Source organism: Cygnus olor, chromosome Z (assembly GCF_009769625.2).
Source record: "Cygnus olor isolate bCygOlo1 chromosome Z, bCygOlo1.pri.v2, whole genome shotgun sequence".
NCBI lineage: Eukaryota > Metazoa > Chordata > Aves > Anseriformes > Anatidae > Cygnus > Cygnus olor.
In genome coordinates this window covers 34245648-34267601 of record NC_049198.1, presented here as the reverse complement: position 1 = coordinate 34267601, position 21954 = coordinate 34245648, and the positions used below count along the sequence as shown (strand labels likewise).

The window sequence follows — 21954 nt, the reverse complement described above, 5'->3', positions numbered from 1 at the left end:
CAGAGAAGGGCTACAAAGATGGTGAAGGGCCTAGAGGGGAAGATGTATGAGGAGCAGCTGAGGTCACTTGGCCTGTTCAGCCTGGAAAAGAGGAAACTGAGGGGACACCTCATCGCAGTCTACAGCTTCCTCACGAGGGGGAGTGGAGGGGCAGGCGCTGATCTATTCTCTTTAGTGACCAGCAATAGGACCCGCGGGAATGGTGTCAAGCTGTGACATGGGAGGTTCAGGCTGGATATCAGGAAAAGGTTCTTCACTGAGAGGGTGGTTGCACACTGGAACAGGCTCCCCAGAGACACAGTCACGGCACCAAGCCTGTCGGAGTTTAAGAAGCGTTTGGACTGTGCACTTAGTCACATGGTCTGAATTTTTGGGTAGACCTGTGTGGAGCCAGGAGTTGGACTCAATGACTGTTATGGGACCCTTCCAACTTGGGATATTCTATGATTCTATGATTGTCTACTCTCACACACTTCACACCTTTTCCTGTCATCTTCTTACTAAGTCAAAACTTTCAACCTGAATTCAAAAGCTGTAAATGAAGACTACTCACTATAAACAAACAACTTCAAGACAGAAATCTTAAAGATCCATCTAGCTCCACGAGGTGAATAATTTTCATAATAATTTAAGTGTATAGTGAAAAAAATCTGCTAAAAGCCTGTCATGTATGTTTTCCTACACCTCTCCCACACACTACGGGAGACAGAACCCTATTATAACTACCATTTTCAGTATTTTGCTTTGACAAATAATCTGCATAACAGACTTTCTCCAGATTTTCTCCACCTTCCCACGATACGTATGCTCCTAGTATGAACCCATTATTAACAGAATGCCAGGTACTCAGCCTTGGTTTGGCAAAGCACATAGGATGGGTTTGTTTTCTACTGACAGAAAACTATAGAGAATGTAAACTCTAAGTGCTACTCAAGCTGCCTACTGCCATTTTGCAGTAAATTTAGAAGATAACTTACATATTGAGTTTTTCCAAGTTCTCTTGGGCATTCTGTTTTTCTTTCTCATATGCATTTTCTACCTCTTTGAACTGCTTCCTGATCATTTCTAAATCCAAAAGAGTTTCTGCTTGACTGACTTTTTCCACCTGCAAAGCTCCTTCAAGGTCTCGAATTCTTAGCTACAAAGTGAAAAAAAACAATGAAAGCAATGTTCTAAGGACAATTATGTTCTATTAATTCTATATTAATGCATTTATAGAAAAAGCACTGAAAATATGCAAAAGCGTATGAATATATACAGTTCAAACAGAAACAAATACATAAACTGAGGAAAAGTGCCTTTTACAGTCCTTCAGTAGCGTCAAATTTTTTTGTCTTTTAGGCTTTAGGTAAGGTTTTCGGGGAAATTCTGTTTTTTAAGTTAGATGCATGAAAGTGGGGGATTAACAGCAAAGGCTACACTTCTGCTCAGCACAAAACACACTTGTAAAGTCCACATACATGAACATGAAAGAAAACCTAACCAGTCACTAACTCATAAAAGAGAAGTCCCTAACTTTAAGGAATGTTGCCCTCCCAGTTCCTTTGAATATGGTAAAGTAGAAGAAAATTGAGTATCTCCTTTTTAGTACATTGTCACTTTAAAAAAAAAAAAAAAAAAAGTGCCTGTTGACAGAGAAGATCATGAGACTAGGAAAATAACTATCTCAGGAATGGCAGTACTTATTTTTGTTACTCAGAAAATAAAAAAATAAAATACCAATTTCTTCTTTTTTTAAGTTTTTAAGATTTTTTTTAAGAAGTGGGTTTTGGAGTTTTTTTTAAATACATTGTAAAGGGTGTGATAATGTAAGATTACTAAGGAACTGCTATTTAAATTTTTCTTGTTTGCTTTTTAAAATAAGCCATAATTGCCTTATTTGGTCAAACCCCGTATGATTTAAAGATTTAGTATTCAAGTATATATATGCTACTTTTTCTCATACAATTAACCTTTCCTGGTAATTGCTGATACTGTAATTTTATTTGAAGCTGAAATCTACTCTGAAAAATGGTATTTGGAACAGCACTTTCAGGGTGCATTGATTATCCCATTCCTAAAGAAGTTAGATGTATCCACTGGGTGTTGTAGTAAGCATCCATCCAAAAGACAGGACATTTAACTAGTATTATGGTGTTTAACTCCAGTGAAATATTTCCTTTTCCCACACTGTTTAAATGCTAGGAGAAATTACTCTCTCAAACTTACAAATGTAACTAAATTATTAATATAAAAAAATAATGGTCCCTCAAAAATAGGTATGTTTCTATTCTTCCGTTTATGTATTAGTTATTACAGTTTCAACACAATACAAAAAAAATATTTAATGTTCTTATTGAATAAAGTAAGTGGTCTTACCATTTTTGGAAGATTGTATCTTTACATCTTCATCAACTCTTTTACTGTACACTTCCACGAAGTATTTAACAAACAGCTTACCTGGATGATTTCTGAATTGAACTTGGATTCCAAATGCGCTGCTCTCTCTGCTTCAGTGTTTTCTTCCAATTTCTTTATTCTCACTGTAGCTGCCTAGAAATACATTTTGAAGAAATTTAAGTCCAGACAGATAGCAAATAGAACACAAAGATTATTCTGTTTATTCAGTATATTAGGACTCCGTATACCAACCTGGTAGATCTGAACTACTTGTACTTGGAAATGTGATATATCAAGAAATGATGTAAGAACTGTGATGCACCAAGAAATACATATCCAGATAATTATTTACTATTTTAGGCATGTAAAAAATATTTTCTATTTAGTTAAAAAAATTAACGTAACATTATGTTATTGCTGCATTGTTTTAGAATGAAGAAAACTGTGGCTGAAATGAGAAAGTAAAAACATTAAACTTAAATATTCTACTCGTTACCTTGCTACTTGCTTGTTCACCAAGGTTGTCACCTGAGGCAACATAACCCCATCCTATATGTTTCAAAATACAATGAGTATTTATCAATAGAGTACCTGCAATTTCAGTATTAAGACAGACAAAGCACCAAGAATATAGAGAATTCCTTAAGCACATATTGGTTTTGGCACGTAATTTCCAATTAAGGTGCCAAAAATAGGGCTTTGCAGCTCTAGACCCATCAGTTTCTCTGCATCGAAAATTCCAAAGTCTGTAATGCTTCAAAGAACTAACTTAGTATTCTTTGTTATAGTGTTCCTTGACCTATAACTATTCTATGTTTTCGTCTAGCAGACATTAAGTGTATGATCTTTTACCAAATATCCTAATTTAGTCAGTTAGCACATGTCATTACACAAAAGAACATACAGATGTATGCATAGTTTAAGCAACATGTCTGAATTAGACTTGTGAATCTTTGATGTCCATTCTTTCAAAATTGAGAAAAGCAGAAGAATGCAAATAACTATGCTAAAAATCTACTGTGAAATTTGGATTGGCCACAAAAAGTTCAAACGGTAGGTTATTTTCTTACTTTTTGTTGGTTTTGTTGCTTTTATCCTGTCAAGTGTTTCAAGCTGAAGAAAAATCTTCCAAGTTACATTAAACACAAAAGTGATCACCAGACACATACGTCCAGATAAAGGCCTGAACAGAGTTTCATCTGGAAAAATACTTTTATCAAAAGCAGTAACCAAAGATCTGATACAATAGGAACTTGCATGTAAATTTAACTACATTGTTTTCTATCAATAAAATCTTTTCACTGTGATGGATGGCTGAATTGAAAAGAAAAATATATCCCAAATTGTCTCTTGGTTTCAAGTTAAATTAGGAAGACCAAGAAAAAGGAATTAATATCAAGAAATCATTTAACATGAGCACATTTCAGGTTACATAAATACAATCAAAGTTATTGATTTTGGAAATGTAAAATAAAGTAATAAGCATGTGAGACTGCATCTTGATTCCAACCATTTAAGAGAAGAAAAACATTAACAGATGTTAAAACAAAAGTTCTTGGCAATAAATTGAAACTTCGTTTGTATAATCACATACACACACACACAAAAAGGAAAGATTTTTAAAACTGATGTCCATAGAAGGCCTATTAAAAAGAAAAGCAGTAACAGCACAGAGCTTACCAAACCTACTCCACAGTAAGATCTGTCAGAAGACTTAAACTTTTTTTCTTCTCAGGAATTTTATCTGCTTACCATAATAATTAAATAAATAAATAAGTCCACAAATCCTGCACAAATACTCCCCCTGTACTTCTATTTTTCTAAGACTATTCTCAGAAACAGCTTGGTTTAGACTCTTAACAACCTCATTCCTTCCACACATCAGCTCTTACTCCCCTTTAGCCTTAACGCAGAATTAGCCAACTACCTCTTGGATCAGTTTGGAAGGACCTCCTTAGCATTCTCCAATAGATCAACATCTGTCAACGGCATGGTTTTACAAAAGAATACTGCCACCCTAGTAAAAGTAGTCAGTAAACAATATATATAAGTGAGGTGGATTTCATTTCTTCTGTAGTAACTCTCAGAAAGTCAGTCTTTGATTAGAAGAGCATAGGGAAGAGCAAGGAAGGTACTTATCACAACATTTAGTGTGAGAAATAAAATTATTTAAAAAAAATGAAGAGCTAAAAACTTCACTGGGAACATTTCATGACATACACTCAAGGGCAAAAATGTTCTTCCATCTTTGGTCAGCTTGCTCAAGTGTCTATTTATATATCAAACACTGAAATAGAAAAAGTGAAAAAAGTGACTCTGCAAGTTTTTAGGCATAACTTAGTAATTCACATGTTCTGTACTGCATTGGACTACAGAATCCTGTATTGTTTTCTGAGCATCAGTCCAAGTGAGAACTCTGCTCTGTTCCTTCCTCTCGGCCTCTCCTCATCTGAAACAAAAGAGCTTTCTGCTTGTTGCAGGTCACTATCACAAGGGTTAACTGACTTTCACAAATGGAGGCCCCCTAGAACAATGAGATTTCATCAGTCCTGAGACGAAAAGTGGAAACGGAGAGAACAAATAACAGCTTGATTGAGGGCATCTGCCAAGAATGCAAAACTGGAGCAACCCTCATCTCCAAAACAGATCACATATGTATCAGTTCTTGGTGTAGTTCTTTAAAACTAGAGCACACTTCTTTAAGCCGACATGATGGACAAAGGGAAAAGTAATGGTCCTAAGGAAACTTAAACTGTCAGAAATACAGAACTTCAGTCCTAAAAATTGTGAAACAACGAAGAAAGAGAGGCAGGAGCAATCAGACACCTTAAGAAGTGCCAACACATCACTCTTTTACTCTCTGAATTAAGAGCAAATCCATTTAAAAAGACGTATTTGCAGATGGTTCATTTGCTTGAACCATCACAGTTACTGAAGAATTAACTTGTATAACTAGCAAGCCTAAAAAGGGAAGTACTGGGAAAACTGGTGTTTCATCTACAGAGATTTTTGATAACCTCTGAAACATGAGAAATAGGCTTCTAATTAGAGCTTGGAACAAAAGACAGTATGTCTAGGCTGTAGTTAAGAGGTATGAATCCTAGACCAACCAAAGACGACCTAGATGCACCTGGCATGTATCCAATGGAAACCATTCAAAAGATACTCAAAACAGAGAATACAGGAATATTATATTAGATAATAGAAATCAAAAATAGGTGGGAAATTAATAGAATCTTACAGATAATCTCCCCATATAAAGACCTGAGCAAATGAATTGTTCAAAATAGGGGTTTCTTTGCAAGGTTAGGAATCTCAATTCCTGTCCTTATTTTTGAACTTCACCTTCTAGAGTATGATTCTTCAAAGTCTTGAGTCATACCAGTAGTTTGTTACCACTTTGATTTTTAAAATCTTGCTTAAATGAGTTCACTGAAGCTTCAAAAAACATGGACCTAGGGAGAGGACTGAAATGTATTTTCAATCAAGTCAAGTCACTGTCAGGGACCAGACAAGAACTGCCACTACTTTCTTGGATAGATAGAAACCAAAGATGATGATTGAACTATATTCTTCTTATACACCTTGAAAGATTATTCTGGTAAAACTCAACCTTAGTTTACCAGTATAAGTAGCTCTCTTATCCAGAATAGATTCACATGTTTAAAAGAGCTTGTAGAAAAGTTACACATGTAAATTGGGGAAATAATGTAGATGTTGTCTGTGTCTGGTACAGCAATGAATATTCTTTTTCCAGAGTTCTGTGACTTGACTGCTACAGCTTCTGGTTCACCATACTAAGCAGTCATATGCCAGACAATTAAATGGAAAATTTGTGGGAAAACAGAAACTGCAAGAGATGTATTTCCAGCAATTAGCACATACACCTTGCTAAACAACTGAAAGACTTAACAAATACAGAGAAGTTCACATTTGCTTAGACTGCTATACAGAAAAGAATTTGGGAATTGCTGTTTATCAAAGTGCACATCAGACAGAGAAAATGTACCTGGATTCCAAACTGAGACTGAAGATCTATTTGGGAACAACAGAACCGCCAAAAACAAACAAACAAACAAAAAAAAACACCATATATAAATACTGTCTATTTTGCTAGTAAAGTTTCAAACAGGCTCTATTGATCCTTATAAACAATTCTCTCCACACTGAGAAGCTGCATGCTCTGCCAGAGAGAACGATGCATTATGCACTCCATGAGGGAAAGAAAGAGATGTCAGGGATGAGTCTAACCTGTAACACCATATGAACAATTCCAGAAGGAGAAGTGGGATGAGGAGTTCCACTTTCCTTTCTGACAAACAGAAAGGTAACAAACAGGAAAAAAAATAATCTGCTGGTACGAGAATCACATTTGCCAAACCTCTTTGAATCTCGCAGAAGATGAGAATCACTCTCCTTGCAGAACCATATATCCAAAAACTTTACACAATGCCTTCATACAAAGAAGAATATGCTTGAAAACAACCTGCAGGTCTCAGACATACAAATCACAGTCTCTCAGTTGGGAATCAAGGGGGAATACTTTCTATTTTAGCTTGGAATGCCTCTTTTCAGGTCCAAGCCAACCAGGGAGGTGTATCTCAAGGATGGATCCAAAAAAGTGTGTTCTCCAGTGGTTACAAGGTGTTTGCATATCCAACATTGATATAAAATTGGTTATCCAGTAAGATGCAGTGGTTGAAGAGCTCATCTGTGACTTCCATGTGCACCTGCAGGATACCTAAAGACAAGCTTATCTTAAGTAAGGTACTTATCTTAAGTAAGGTACTATACAGAAACTTGTGGAATCTTCAAAGTTTCCTCAGATATTCAAACTGAGCCAAATTAGGTCTTAATTTAAAGGACAAAGTATTTCATATCTGTTTCCACAACAGCACAGACAAAATTGCGTCTTTTGAGAGATGGCAAATAAAAATTACTACAGAAACTTCAATGCAAGCCTTACAATTCATGGGCACAACTATGCTTTATGGTTAGACTATTTCCTTTAATCCCTTAAGGTTCAGCCACATTTTCCACTTGCCTGTTGCATGCCAATGCTAATGTGGTTTCTAGGAGACATTTTGCACATGCTAACAGTTTGCAGTACCATTTTCCATGCTGGCCTGTGTGGCTTCCACTTTTCTCAGCCTCTCACCCTTCTTTTAAGTGCTGCAATATTTGTGAATACTGGGGTAGTGCATACTGAAAGAATAATTCAATATCTTACACTTGTACAATGCCACAGCCATGAAAATGGAATCCTTTAATACTTACATTTACATCAAAATACCTATTATCAGAGAAAAATACAACAAAGAAAACAAAAATATAAAAGTATATTTACAACAGTTACTAAGTTTAGATACAGTAACAGAAATAATTTTTATCTTCTCTGCTTCTACTTAGATCACTTCCGCAAGATTTTTCAGTTTCACTTTTACTAGCAAGCTGTCAGGATACTTACACATCCCACGGCTGAGATCCAGCCCCTACAGGCAATGCTCAGCCAAGATACGGTTTTCAGTGAATATACACGTTTCAAATCAGGATCATCATCCACACACTCTATTTGTGTGCTTCCATATTCAGATTAAGATCTTAATTTCTTCCAACTTAAAAGCATTTCCCTATGAATCCTAACTCAAATCAGGAGGTCAGGTCTAAGCACATCTTTGGGAAATGTGCTGACCATTTCCACCTAGTGTTAGAGAGGCTGGTGCTTCTTGATCATGGTAAGGTGGAGCCATCTCCTGTCCAGATAATAAACAACTTTTTAGTAACTATAAAAGTACTTAACTACAAGCGTTCTTTCATTTCAAGGGAGTGCAGCCAATCCTCACTGAACATCTCCTATATATGAAGTCTAGAATAACATATGTCATTGACAGAAGAGCCATATTTGACCTGCGTAACACTGGATCAACAACTACATTGGCATGGGATCTCCAAGATCACCCATATACTTGGCTTTAAGAAAAAAAAAAGTAAAAACTAGGACTGTTAAAATGATACAGTTTGGTTGCCTTTGATTAAAGTCCAAGTTCATTCTATTCTGCAACTGATTTGCAGCTGACAAACCCATATGAACTGTCTCCCTTTCTACCGTACCTTGAGGGGAAAAGGATGCCCCTTGTGGTTCCATGCTCCATAACCCATAAACCCTGTAAGAGCACATTAACTGACACTGTTACTTTATATATGCACACAGACAAGATTTACATGTGACTTATTACTAGCTCCTGTTAAGGTCTACAGAAGACAGTATTCAGTTTTGGTCTGATAGCAAATTAAGAGTGAACAGCCTTCAACCTCAACTTGAGTAATACAATGAAGTATGAGATGATAAAGGGGAATATCCTCTCAGAGATGAATTCCATTACATCAGCGAGCCTGTCACTGAAGAAGCCTAAACCTCAGAGCCACCACAGAGGTATCATTATGAAAACTGCAGCTCTTAGAGAGAATACATGACAGCCACAGTAGCTAGAATTCCAAGACAGAAGTTGTGCATTATGGACACATGAAAAAGCTATCAAGAAGCGTGTAGGCATAGAAGACAAAAAGGAGTTTAAATTTCAAGCAGTGACACTGTTAACGAGCGAGGAATGTGTTCTCTATCACACTCTTTGGGGCTTTTTCAATTTTTTCCTGTGAGACTTATCTAACTTACTCTACACTGTAATTCACAGTGAATTTACTAGTAACACATAAAATTAAAAAGCAGGTCTTTTTTTCTTTTTTTGGTTGGTTGGTTTCTGTTTTGTTGGTGGTGGTGTGTGTGTTGTTTGTTTTTTTTTTCTCCACTCTACTTTGATTTTAGCTGGGACCTCAACTTCTTGATTCTCTGACTTGGATACAGTAAGAAATTTAGTACACCTACAACCTTGAATTATCACATGTACCTACACCTTCTGTAAATACAGAGGTGGACCATCACTCCAACAAGTTTTCTTTGCAGTCATCTTCCCACCACAGCAACATTACCAAGTTATTGCAAGATGACGCATTTAGCAGGACATGAAAAGGTCAATACACTTAAAGGAGGGGGATGGGAAAGGCATCAGGAAAGCTAAGGGATTCATCTTTAAATGGCAACATATTCAAAGTCCCCAAAATAAAATGCACCAAGCTATAGGACATATTTCAGAACTCATGAGAAATGCTTTAAAACCTTGAGAGACCCTGAGCTTCATCTTACTAAAAGTTGGCAACCCCAAACACAAAACAAACAATAGAAAATCATTGCATTTCTGTGAACAAGACAAAGAGATTGAAATTTATGAACTAATAATTCTGTTTCTCATGATAAAAATCCAGATTCTCCTCTCCTCACTGTTCGTCAAACAGCTTTCCCAGCTTTTTGGCAGCTAAATACATCACACAAAACACTGTTCATAAATACAAATTTCTTTATATTTCCCAAGAAATCATCTTTCCAGAGTACTGGAGCAAAGGGCTAAAATAAAAGACTCTGCTTCCAGAATACTTATATTTGTAACTTGTAGAATCTAGATGAGTTCAATACAAATATATCAAGAATTTGTTTGACTGCTGTATCTTTGGCTAAAGATGAAGAACACTGACAGGGTTTCCACTTCAATTTTTTCTGGTACAGTATGTGCTCAGAAGAACTCCAAGCCCATGCAGTGGGCACCACATTCGGTACTGCTGCAAGCTATAAAACTAGCAGGTTAGACATGGTACCAACAGCTATCTTGCAGCAGAATAAAGAAAAGCTTCTGTAGAATTGCCAAGAATGAATAGTCTAATTCCAGAAACTAGAGATGCGCTCCAGAAACTAGAAATGTACTCCTTTAGACCATGTTCAGAATAATAAGAAATATAAAACCCGAATAACATTTCAAAAATAATAAAAGGTGGGGGGGGGGGGAGAGACTGGGGTGGAGTAGCAGGCAAGACTTTTTTTTCTCCTTTCTTTCTTTATAATCTAATCCATTAGAATTTATCACCTCCACAAGTGTCAAAGTACAAGAAGAAAGATTCTAAATTTACCATTTCTATTCATTACTGTAACCTGTATTTTTTCATGGACTTCTCCCTCACATCCAGCAGAGGGTAGTAAACGAACAGCTTTGTGAACTCCATAAAATCATCCTGACTGCATATGAAGAAGTAGTGTATGGCATAAAATTAAAGGGCTGCCTTTTAATTAGAATTATCCTACTCACTACACAAATCACCTTAAGATGTTTACTATCATCATGAAAAACTTAAGTACACATTTTAAACTTAATGCCCATTAAAACGAGGTACTCAGCATGGATATTGACATAAGAACATCTCACGAGCCCATTTTCCCATTAAAAATAAACAAAAATAAAGATAAATTTAAAAAAAATCAATCTATAAGGTAAATATTCCATGAAGATAAATAAAGAAATACACGGCTACTTCTTGAATAAATGCACTGCCTTCTAACTGGGGTTTTACTTTCAGGCCTCTATAACTGAAAGGAAATCTGTCTCAAATACTAACACTACAGGCTAAAATAATGTTTGTATTTTAACCACAGCATGAAGTACAGGTTGTCAGAACTTTATCTGTATTTCTAATAGGTAATACTTATTCCCATGGACTGAGGACTTTTAAATTGGCAGCTTTAAAAAGAAAAACACAGAACCTTGCAAGAGTAGCACTAGGTGGGCAGAACCGCAGAGACCTCAACATTTTGGCACACAGTGAGAACTACTGCCCAGACTTTATTGCCCTCCTTTAATACCTTTTCCACAATGCACAGGAAGAATTTGGCAACTAAGAATGCGATCCATAGATGCTATCATGCTACTGAGGAGGCTGCTTAATTTAGGGAGGAAGAAATTCCACTGACAGCACAGCACGTTTATAACCAGGCAATCCATATTGTTTATATCCCAACAATCTCCAGGCTTCACAGAAGCACTTCTTTCTATGTGGGAATGCACTATGCCCATTTAAAAGAGCACAGTCCTTTATTTCAAACTATTGGGAGGGAAGGCTGTGCTCAGTTCCCCTCCTTTACCCAGCAGGTCTGTCCTTGAATACTCCACCATTTACCTTCCTTACAATCTCCAAAGAAAAAGTTCCAGTAACCATACTACAGAGTTGAAGAAGAGTTTATCTGGTCTCTTTGGCTGAGGTTCTTCCACTATGTTTCAGCATGAAGAACAGAAAATATGTCTGCCTGACTGTATTCCAGAATGTCAGAGAAGCAGAATAACAAATTTGTAAGCCAAAGTGAGGTTTTGAACAAGAAACGTTGCAAATTAATTTTCAAGCTCTGCTAATACTAAAATGCTTCTCTATGTAAAGTTTCTGGGAGAGAAATAAAGGTGAGAGGGCAGCTTAAAACAGATTTTATGATCCTGAATTTTGAAGTTCAGAACCCTGAGGAGGCAGCTTTTCATAACCACAAAAAAAGCAAAAACAAACTTCTGTAAAACAGAGATGCAGCGTACAGTTACCTTGTACGATGCAGATAATGTTGTCACAAACCTTGGAATTTGAGTCCATTCAGTATGAAGTCTACAGCGAGCAATACTATGAGCTGAAAATATTTAGTGCTTCTGCTTCTTACAGTACAGGCATTTCCAAAAGATGTTTATTAGTTAATGTCTCTGACTTCAAGATACCACTGTAGGCCCTTTCAGACATTTGCAAACATGCAATTTACTTTTGAGATGGCAGTGAAATGCAAGCTGACTACAGCATACGCGCTGCTGTTTAACTTATGCTACTTTTTTCTTTTATTATTATTCATGTGGACTTGCACTTATTTGCTTAAACCTTCCTATTCAAGAGCATTTATCACAAACTTTCCTTCATCACTGATTAAACACCTACACTTACAAGTACCACAAGACTTTTTTCTGTGGCATCAATACACTGTCTTCTCACTAGAGAGTATTGAGAGATCAATACATTAACTTAATTCTAATAAAAATTAAGCAATAATTAAAATATCTTCATTGACTGTCGTTAATAGATAGCATTCTCTTATAAAACCATCTCCAGGGCACAGTTACATATTTAAGGGTCTAAGCACTTCCTTTTCAAATTTACAGATGGTAAATACACCCAATCAAATTATTTAAAGAGAGAAACTATTGCTTGCCTTGCTCTTCTTCCTTTCATCTCATAATTCCTATGTTAATAAGCCACTACGTCACAAAAAGAAACAAAAGAAACAAACAAAAACAAGCAAACAAACAAAAACTTGTGTAAGTATTTTGAAGCAAAAAAATCTTTGTTTTAAAAGGGCTATTCAAACTTCCCAGTACATAGCACTTTCCATCTGAAGGCAATTCTGGCTAGGCCAATACACGCAGCTTGCAATACCTGTAGATCTCTTTGAGGGCACAAATGTCTACCTTCTTGGTCAATAATCAGTGTTTTCAGCTGATGAGCTTTGATGTTCCCTGTAGGAATTTTCTTTTGTACTTCATCTTTAATGCAGTGCTCTAACTTCCTAGCAATCAATGCTTTAAACACTTCTCCTGCCTTTCAGGGGAAAAATAACAGAGAACACAGCTAAAAATTGTATGTCACTTATTCCTTTAAGGACCCCTATTATCCTGCAAGTGCCAATTATTTAAAGTTGGTTGCAGAAAATATTTAAAAATACCTTTGATAGAAAACTTACAACAGGGTAAAGAATCATCTGGTCACCATACTTCTCTTCAGTGACAAGGGTTCTACCAAGAATGTCTTGGTCCAGAGCACATGCTCAGACAAGGTGGTGTATTGAGTTTATGTGGGAAGGTTTTGGTAGCAGGGGAGCTGCAGGGGTGGCCTCTGTGAGCAGAGCCCAGCAGCTGCCCCATGTCAGACCATAGCCAGCTCTAGATGGCTCCAAAAGGGACCTGCTGTTGGACAGAGCTGAGCCAGCGAGCAACGCTGGTGGAGCCTCTCAGAAAGCAGATTGAAGAAAGGGAGAAAGAAACCTGCTGCTCAACAGCAGCTGGGAGAGCGGAGTGAGAAGCAGCCCCGCAGACCCCAGTGTCAGTGCAGCAGGAGGGCAGGAGGTGCTCCAGACAGGCAGCAGCAGTTCCCCTGGGGCCTGTGGAGAGGCCCCTGGTGGAGCAGGCTGTACCCTGCAGCCCATGGGTCCCACATGGAGCAGATCTCCAGGCTGCAGCCTGTGGAGGAGCCCCTGGTGGAGGCAGGAGGTCTGGTGGGAGCTGCTGACCACGGGGGACCCATGCTGGAACAGTCTGTTCCTGAAGGATGGACCCATGTGCGAGCAGTTCTTGAAGAGCTGCTGCCTGTGGGCAGCCCCTGCAGGCTCAGTTCGGGAAGGACAACAGCCCATGGGAGGGACCCCACGTGGAGCAGGGGCACAGAGTGACCGTGAGTGAGCCGCGGAGACAAAGCGTTAGGGACTGACTGCAGCCCCCCATTCACCTGTGCCACTCTTGGGGGGGACGTAGAAGAAGATGCATACAGGGGAAGGTGTTTTTTGTTTGCTTCTCACTGCTCTAGCTTGTTAGTAATAGGTAATAAATTACATTAATCTCCCTGTGCTGAGTTTGTTTTGCCCATGACAATAATTACTGCGTGATCTCCCTGTCCTTATCTCAGTCCTTGAGCCCTTTCCATTCTATTTGCTCCCCCTTTCCCTTTGAGGAGGTGGGATGATAGAGCAGCTATGTTGGAGTTCAGTAAAACCACCACACATGGTTACTACAAAAACAACTCAGTAGATGAACAAAATACTGAAACTTTGGAGAGAACTGTCCAAACAGGGGGCCTGTTTACATGTGTTGATAGTGACAGGACAAGGGGGAATGGTTTTAAACTGATACAGGGGAGATTTAGGTTAGAAATTAGGAGAAAGTTTTTCACTCACAGGGTGGTGAGGCCCTGGCACAGGCTGCCCAGAGAGGTTGTGGATGCCCCATCCCTGGAAGCATTCAAGGCCAGGCCGGATGCGGCTCTGGGCAGCCTGCTCTAGTGGTTGGCAACCCTGCCCAGAGCAGGGGGGTTGAAACTAGATGATCTTTAAGGCCCTTTTCAACCCAGGCCATTCTATGATTCTATGAACTGTAACTAGCATTTTATTAAAAGCAGCAAAATTACAAGGCAGTAGGTTGAAAAATGTAAGACTCCTCAGCAACAGGTTTCACTCGACAAACAAACTAAAACTACCCTTAGCATTTAGATACAAGATAGGAAGTAGCTGCATAACACCACTGTGATCTTCTAGCACGTTATTCTCTCTACGTAGCACACCATCTGGTGCCTTCCTCAGCTCTGGTGTATTTCCCATTGTAAATTCACTTATTCTCAAAACCTGTTCTTAAGTCAAAAAGAATGGAGGATAGACAAAAAGAAGAAAGACATATTAAATGGTTACTGAGAATGTACAGATTTCTTACAGTAACGGTAATTCATCTTAACCATATTTTCATGTTCATATAAGCCTTTTTCCACCTGTTGTTCAAACATCAGTCTCAAGCCAGACATAAATAGTACAAGGCATTGGCCTATTCAGCCTCCTCTGCAAAATGATGTTCAACATTTTGTTAATTCAGTACAAAAAAGTCACCACCTAACTGGGAGGTTCCATCCCTCAAAAATGAAATTGCTCAGAATTTCAGTGTCTGTTGAGACTAACAGCAATAAACAGAAAGCATTACTTCAAGTTCTTTTTTAAGTCGTTCCTCTTGTTCAGCACTGCATTCAAGTTCATTGACCTGATGCCTAAGCAGCTCAGACCAGTCATGTTCAAGCACCACATCTTTCACTTTTTCGCGTATATTTTGCAGTGCACTACTCTGCTCCTAGAAAAAAAAAAAAAAAGAAAAAAAAGTGAAGATGCTTTTATTGAAAAAAAAAGTATAACAATAAAAGCTCAAAAGAGGAATGCTTTGTGGATGGAAACTGCATTAGAAACAGTTATTAAAATCTAACCAGTTAGCACCTGTTAACAGAACCATTTGCCCAACAGTATATGTGCTCTTTCTTCACCATCAGCTAAAATGTGTTAGCTTGGAATCACTACGAATATGACATTCTGCAATCATACCAAGAACAGAGACAATGCCCCACAGGAAACCTTATTCTTTAAAGAGGAAAGGGCTACTCTTCCAATCTCTTCTCCCGCCCTGCTGAATGGCAATGATGGGGAGGGAAGCAGCTAAGTGTGTTTCATGAAAAGATACACAGAAAGTTCTACTTTGCTTTGGTTTTAATTATTAGAACTTGAAAACGGATCAGGCACTTTTAGGACAGTCTATGGGTTACTCCCATAGACTAATAATCTTTGGTTCTGCTAACCTTAGAAAGACTTCCTTTTGTTTAGAAACTGAATTATGTTAAACAATTACGTATAAGAACTACTAAGTAGTTCTTAGTAGTATAAAATAATCAAGCTATTCCCCACTTCGATTTCTGAATTCAGAAGTTGAGACAAGCTACAGGCTGGGATAATTACTAGTGCTACTGGACTCAGTAGCTCTGTGGAGTCACAGCTGCAAAATCCACATTCATACCACACCTGGCTGGGAGGAAAGTAGCCAAATAATGAACCCCCAGTAGTCTAGCATATACTTAAGCTGGAGATCCCAGAAGTCTCAGAAAGAATAGCTTTGGTCTAGTGGACAGGAATAAGCTTTCCCATAACTGGGATCAGGAACGAGCCATAAATCCAGCGATTTAGTTGGAGAGCCTTTGGAGACCCAATTTGTTAAAATGGCTTCCTGTGAAAAACACAGAAAGATCACAGTAAATCTTCCTGCTCATTTAATCCTATTCAATATCATGGCAAGAGACATTTTGTAAAAATACACCAAAGCTATTCAGCTGGTCTGCAAATTCCGCTATTACGCTTACATCACATATTCTTGTTCCTAGAAATTACTAATCATAAGGCATCTCCCAAGCAGGGAGGAAAAGGAGGAGAAAATGAATTATTCATATAAAATGATTCTTTGGAAGACTGAAGTCTGACAGAACCATGTTTATACATGAAGATCAAAGAAATGCAAGTCCTTTCCTAAGTCTGGAAAGGGATTTTATACGTTCCTCTGGTTTGAAGGCAGAGAGTTTTGACCACTCAACCATGACAGTAAGAGAATCATGACTACTCTAAGATGCGAAGTATTACCAATCGCTAACTGAAAATGTAAGCTTATTTTCTCTCTTCTTTTATGTGCAGGCACTATGGTATGATTTTTTTCAACCTCTGAAAAATTAACAAGGAACATGTGAATTTAGAATGGGAACCTAAAGCAAATCACAATATTGTAAAAATAATATACACAGAAACAAACTGTATTTAAACTAATCCCCTAACTTCTCCTGTTGTATCAATGCAATACATGGGTTTCCTCCAATGACATAAAAAAAAAAATAATAATGTAATACATAACTATTCACACTCTCCCCACACTGAAAAGATACAGAGATATTTATCTCTTCAGGTACATCTTCCAGAACTTAAAAAAATAAACTGGGAAAAGCATGTGCAAGGTAAATAATGCCTAGTTTGTTGGAAAATAGTACATCAAAACTTAAAATCATTTTATACTGGAAAGTAGTTAACATCAGTCAGACTGCAATTGACTAGAATACATTGAGGCAGTTATACATGTCAACATCAGTTGTAGGATTTCAGAATCTTAGAGAAGTCTCGAAGCTTTTCCAGCTCCTATGCAGTATGAAACTTTGCCAGATTAACACAATAGTCACCTGCACTTAAAAGGTACAAACATATTTCACTATGTAAAAACATACATGTATGTCTGCATGTCATGTGCACACTTACTATATATATATGCCTATAAAAAACATTGCTGATGCAAAACTGTTTTATATTAATTTTTTACATATATAAATGTGTATATAAACAATGTGATTGCACAAGTAGTTTAAGAAAAAACTCTGCAGTGCTTCTGGGAAGGAATACTATCTTCTGGCTAACCACAGGGTGATGCTATTGCACTTATTGTTGAACTCCAAAGCTTTCTTCTATTATGAAACAGACGGCATGCAAAGCACACCCTATAAAGCACACTACAGAACCTGTTATAAATAAGAGAGATTACTTTCCCTCCAGTTGATGTAATCTTTTTGGATTTCAGCAAAGCTTTCAATACTGTTTCTCAAAGCATCCTTCTGGACAAAACGTCTGGCCAGCATACAGCTAAACAAGTACATAATATGATGGGTGAACAACTGGTTGATGGGTCAGGCTCAAAGGGTTTATTTAGTAAATGGGGTAATGTCAGGCTGGTGGCCAGTCACTGGTGGGGTTGTCCAGGGCTACATTTTAGGGTCACTTCTCTTTAATGTTTTCATAAACGACTTGGAACCAGGACTGAAAGGTATGCTAGTTAAGATGGCTGATGACACTAAATTGGGAGGAGTCGTTTAGTCCCCCGAGGGTAAAGAGGCTTTGCAGAGAGATGTTGTTGACAAATGAGAGGGCTGGGCAATCACCAACTGCATGAAATTCAACAAGAGCAAGTGCCAGATTCTGCACCTGAGACATGGCAACCCTGGCTGTACACACAGTCTGGGGTGACAAGAGGTTGGGGAACAGCCCCACAGAAAGGGATCTGGGGGTTCTGGTCGACAACAAGTTGAACATGAGCCAGCAGTGTGCCCTGGCAGCCAGGAGGGCCAACTGTACCCTGGGGTGCTTCAGGCATGGCATCGCTAGCCGGTCGAGGGAATGGACTGTCCTGCTCTGCACTGACCTTGAGTACCATATGCAGTTTGGGGCACAGGAATATAAGAAAGGCATAAAACTATTAGCCTCCAAAGGAGAGCAACAAAAATGGTAAGGGCCTAGAGGGCAAGAGGTGTGAAGCCCCTTGGTTTGCTCAGCCCAGAGCAGAGCAGGCTGAGGGGAGGCCTCAAGGCGGCCTGCAGCTCCCTCATGAGGGAAGCGGAGGGGCAGGCGCTGAGCTCTGCTCTCTGGGGACAGCGACAGGACCCGAGGGAACGGCATGGAGCTGGGACAGGGGAGGGTCAGGCTGGGTGTTAGGGTAAGGTTCTGCACCCAGAGGGTGGTCGGGCACTGGGACAGGTTCCCCAGGGCAGTGGTCAAGGCAATGAGCCTGCTGGAGTTCAAGAAGTGTTTGGACAACGCTGTCAGACACTTGGTCTGATTTTTGGGTGGTCCTGTGTGGTCCCAAGTACTGTAGTCAACGATCCTTGTGGGTCCCTTCCAACTCAGGATATTACTTGAATCTATGGTGACATATCTTAGAGACACATTTCAATAGGTTAATCTGACTTCATTTCCATGCTTACCTCAGGATGCTCATAGCTGAGTTCACAGTTACAGCTCATGAAGTGCAGCTTTTCCAAATGGGATTTGAGTACATACTCAGAATCTCATTAAACTTTCTCTCATCTAGCTTTCATTTCATAACTTGGAATATCTTTGAAATATCTTTAAAACTTAAAAAAGTTTACCTTCAGAGTGAACAATTTTCTACCTTTACTCCATTTACAAACAAAGTGTCTGCCTCTGCAGATCACCTTTACTTCTGCATACACATCCGCTGACACAGAATACAATGTCCCAAGCAATCCACATCCTCTTTCAACCTTGGGCCAAACATCACTTAAGTTTGCATACCTTTCTAACACTGCTCTTTTTATATATCTTCTTTCCAGTATTAAACTCATCGCATGTGACTCCTACAGAACACTGCAGAACTGAACACAAGTCTACTCAAAATCCTCCTCAACCTCACTCAGCCTAATGTTAACCAGAACTCTGAGCCAAAGCTCTACCTTAACCTGCTTTACTTGGCAACTTAAAAGAAACATTGTATCTAAAAATAGGTTTCTTCATAGCTTATAGCTAGTATTTTTTTTTTTACATACTGAGTTTCTGCAGGTTTGAAAAGGACCTTAGGGCATCACCTGCCAACCAAATCATGCTTTTCTCTGAAACCACCTCCTCGCTTGGTTTTCTCTATTTTTTGTTCAACTATTCATTTACTCCTCTTAGCTGCTCCTTCGGAGTATTGTTTAACATATCCACACACATTGGAGGCACCACCTTTATCGTGGAGACCTCCCTTTTGCCCATCCATCAGAGAAAATCCAGTACTGTGGGATCCTTCTCCACAACCAAGACTCCTGATCATTAAGACTACAATACAGTTCTGCAGCACAACACAAATACACTACATAGCCACACACTGCCTGGTTTCTGCTTCAGGTCTCATTGCACCTCTCTTTCCAGGTCCTGCCTTCAAAGAGTTGAAGAGAGAGTTCACAGTATTCTTAGAATACATGTAATTAAGGAGTTCTCTCTGCTCTGATTTTTTTAAGAGCTGCTCCTACAGGTACGGTATAGAATCTGACAAACAGCATCACAATACAGTACAATAGGTTAGTTTGCTGTGAGAACTTAGCTTCCAAGATGCTACAGACAAGGACTGTTTTGTGTCCCTTGAGAACATTATATGGCACTGCCCCAGGACTGGAGCTTACTGTGTGGGAAGAAAGCACAGCTAATTTTCCACTGCTTGACCAATGCCCAGCCCAGCTGAGTCAAGACTCCCACATCTTAAAGGAAGCTATAAAAGGATATGACAGGAAATATATATATATAATATTATATATATATATTATATATATATATATATATATAAAGTATCTCTCATTAAGTAGCAATCCATTCTCTCCACATGTCATTCACATGACTAAATGGCTATCAACCTTCCTATAGAGCCTTTGCTCTACACTTCTTTAAAAGTATGAAGGATAACCATAATTGACTACGTGCTCACTTTTGCTCAAATGGTGTTATTACATTGCTGAGGCAAAAGGTAATTCAATTATCAATTATAAAGGTTAAAATGATTAAACCATAATTGAGTAATTATTAGGAAGCCTGTGGAACAGGTAAAGGTTGCATATGTTAACTCAGCACTTCCGCACCATTATATTACTAGATTTGTTTGAAACATAACTGGTTTGAATTGCTTAACTATGGAATAAGTACAAAAAATAATAAAAATATAAATGTGTTTAGCATCTAAGGGATCTATGCATACCAGTGCAAGCTAACTTCAAAAGTGACTTTCCAGAAATATTATGAAATTAATTACCTGAAGAATACAAATCCACAGTATAAAGCAGATTACATACCACCTCTTAACATTAAATGTGTTTTTTTTCCTAACCAAGCAGCAGAACTTCCAAGCACAGTCATTCTTTCCACTAATACTAAGCCTACAGAAAGAATAGATGTCAATGAAGTTTTAAACCATCATGTTCTTCATATGTTGCATCAACTGAATAACGTACAACAACATAGAAATCCCGTCATCACAGTGGGTTCCATGACAGTGCGTTGTCTCCTTACTGTACAAGTGATTTTCATGTTTAGAGGCTACTGTGCGTCAAACTAGGGAAGTCAAAAGGGAAATGGAGTCATAAACTGGGTCTTGGGCTTCCCTGATTCTGCTAACTCAGCTCCGAACCATAGTACAAGTGGGCCTCAACACCATAGTACACTGGTAGCTTGGTTTAGTTGCTAACATTAAGCCAGCTATAACGCATTCCATCAAAGCAAGGAAGACTGCAAAACAGTAAGCATAACTTTATACAGCTTTATATATTCTTCAGAAACATGCTGCAATATTTATCTATTTGTGGGACTCTTTTTTCTCTACCAGAAAAAAAAACAACGCACCACATAGACTTCTTCACCAAAAAAAGTTCCAGGCATCATCTAATGCAATTCATCTTTCCAACTATTAATACACCATACCTGCAAAACACTTTCCAGTTTGGTTCTCTCCTTAAGAAGCAATTCATATTCGTCCTTGCATTTTCTGAGAATATCATCCTTTTCATTTGCAAGTCTTTGCTGTTGTTCTTTCCACTTCTGTTGAGCAATATGAAACGCTTTCTCAGTCTCTACCACTTTCTGCTGAAGTTTTTCATTCAATACTATTGTTTTCAGAAAAAGAGAAAGACAAGTACTACTGCTAAGCATGTTCAGAAAACAAAAGTATAACATATGTTGGTTTATCTGTGTATAGTGATACTTTGTGGAACGTTAGAAAATTAACATTTTGAGCACTGGAGAACACCACTTCCTCAATAAAGAAAAAATAAAATTTTGAGTTTCTGTAGTATCTTTCACACAAGGACATAAGAATGCTTCAGAGATTTTTATAAACTGAAACCCTTCTCCTCTTGGAAAAGACTAAAAACCTGAGATAACTCTTTCAAGTGAGGTCTTTATAGCACAGAGGACAATTTCACATTTCTACAGTACTTGGCCAGCTAATTTCCATATTTCTATCTGATAGATGCTGGTCTCTAGCATTTAACTTTAAGCTCAGTTAAAGACAATTAAAACCTATAAAGACATGCACCTGCCTAATAAAAGGAACTATAGGAAAACCTATAGGAAAACCTACTGAGTGATGCTGTTGAGATGCTGGAAGAAAAAGATGGCATTCAGAAGAACCCGGATGGCCTTGAGTGCTGGGCCTATGTGAGCCTTATGAAGTTCAACAAGGCCAAGTGCAATGTCCTGCACCTGAGTCAGGGCAATCCTACGCATGAATACAGGCTGGATGATGAGTAGGTAGA

At 38.3% G+C, this 21954-nt stretch overlaps 1 protein-coding gene across 13 annotated transcripts in view; it reads right to left on the bottom strand.

Annotated features, from left to right (window-relative positions):
• The window catches only part of CCDC171 (coiled-coil domain containing 171), a 167926-nt gene that overhangs the window by 130986 nt on the left and 14986 nt on the right, over positions 1–21954 (bottom strand). For 12 of the 13 annotated variants that reach the window (XM_040540969.1, XM_040540963.1, XM_040540959.1 and 9 more), the window contains 4 exons: positions 21122–21303; positions 15018–15161; positions 2440–2532; positions 978–1138 (listed from right to left, as the gene is read on the bottom strand). In XM_040540969.1, coding sequence (XP_040396903.1) covers positions 978–1138; positions 2440–2532; positions 15018–15161; positions 21122–21303 — 580 coding nt within the window. The remainder of the gene's footprint in view (positions 1–977; positions 1139–2439; positions 2533–15017; positions 15162–21121; positions 21304–21954) is intronic. The other variant, XM_040540965.1, reaches the window with a different exon arrangement.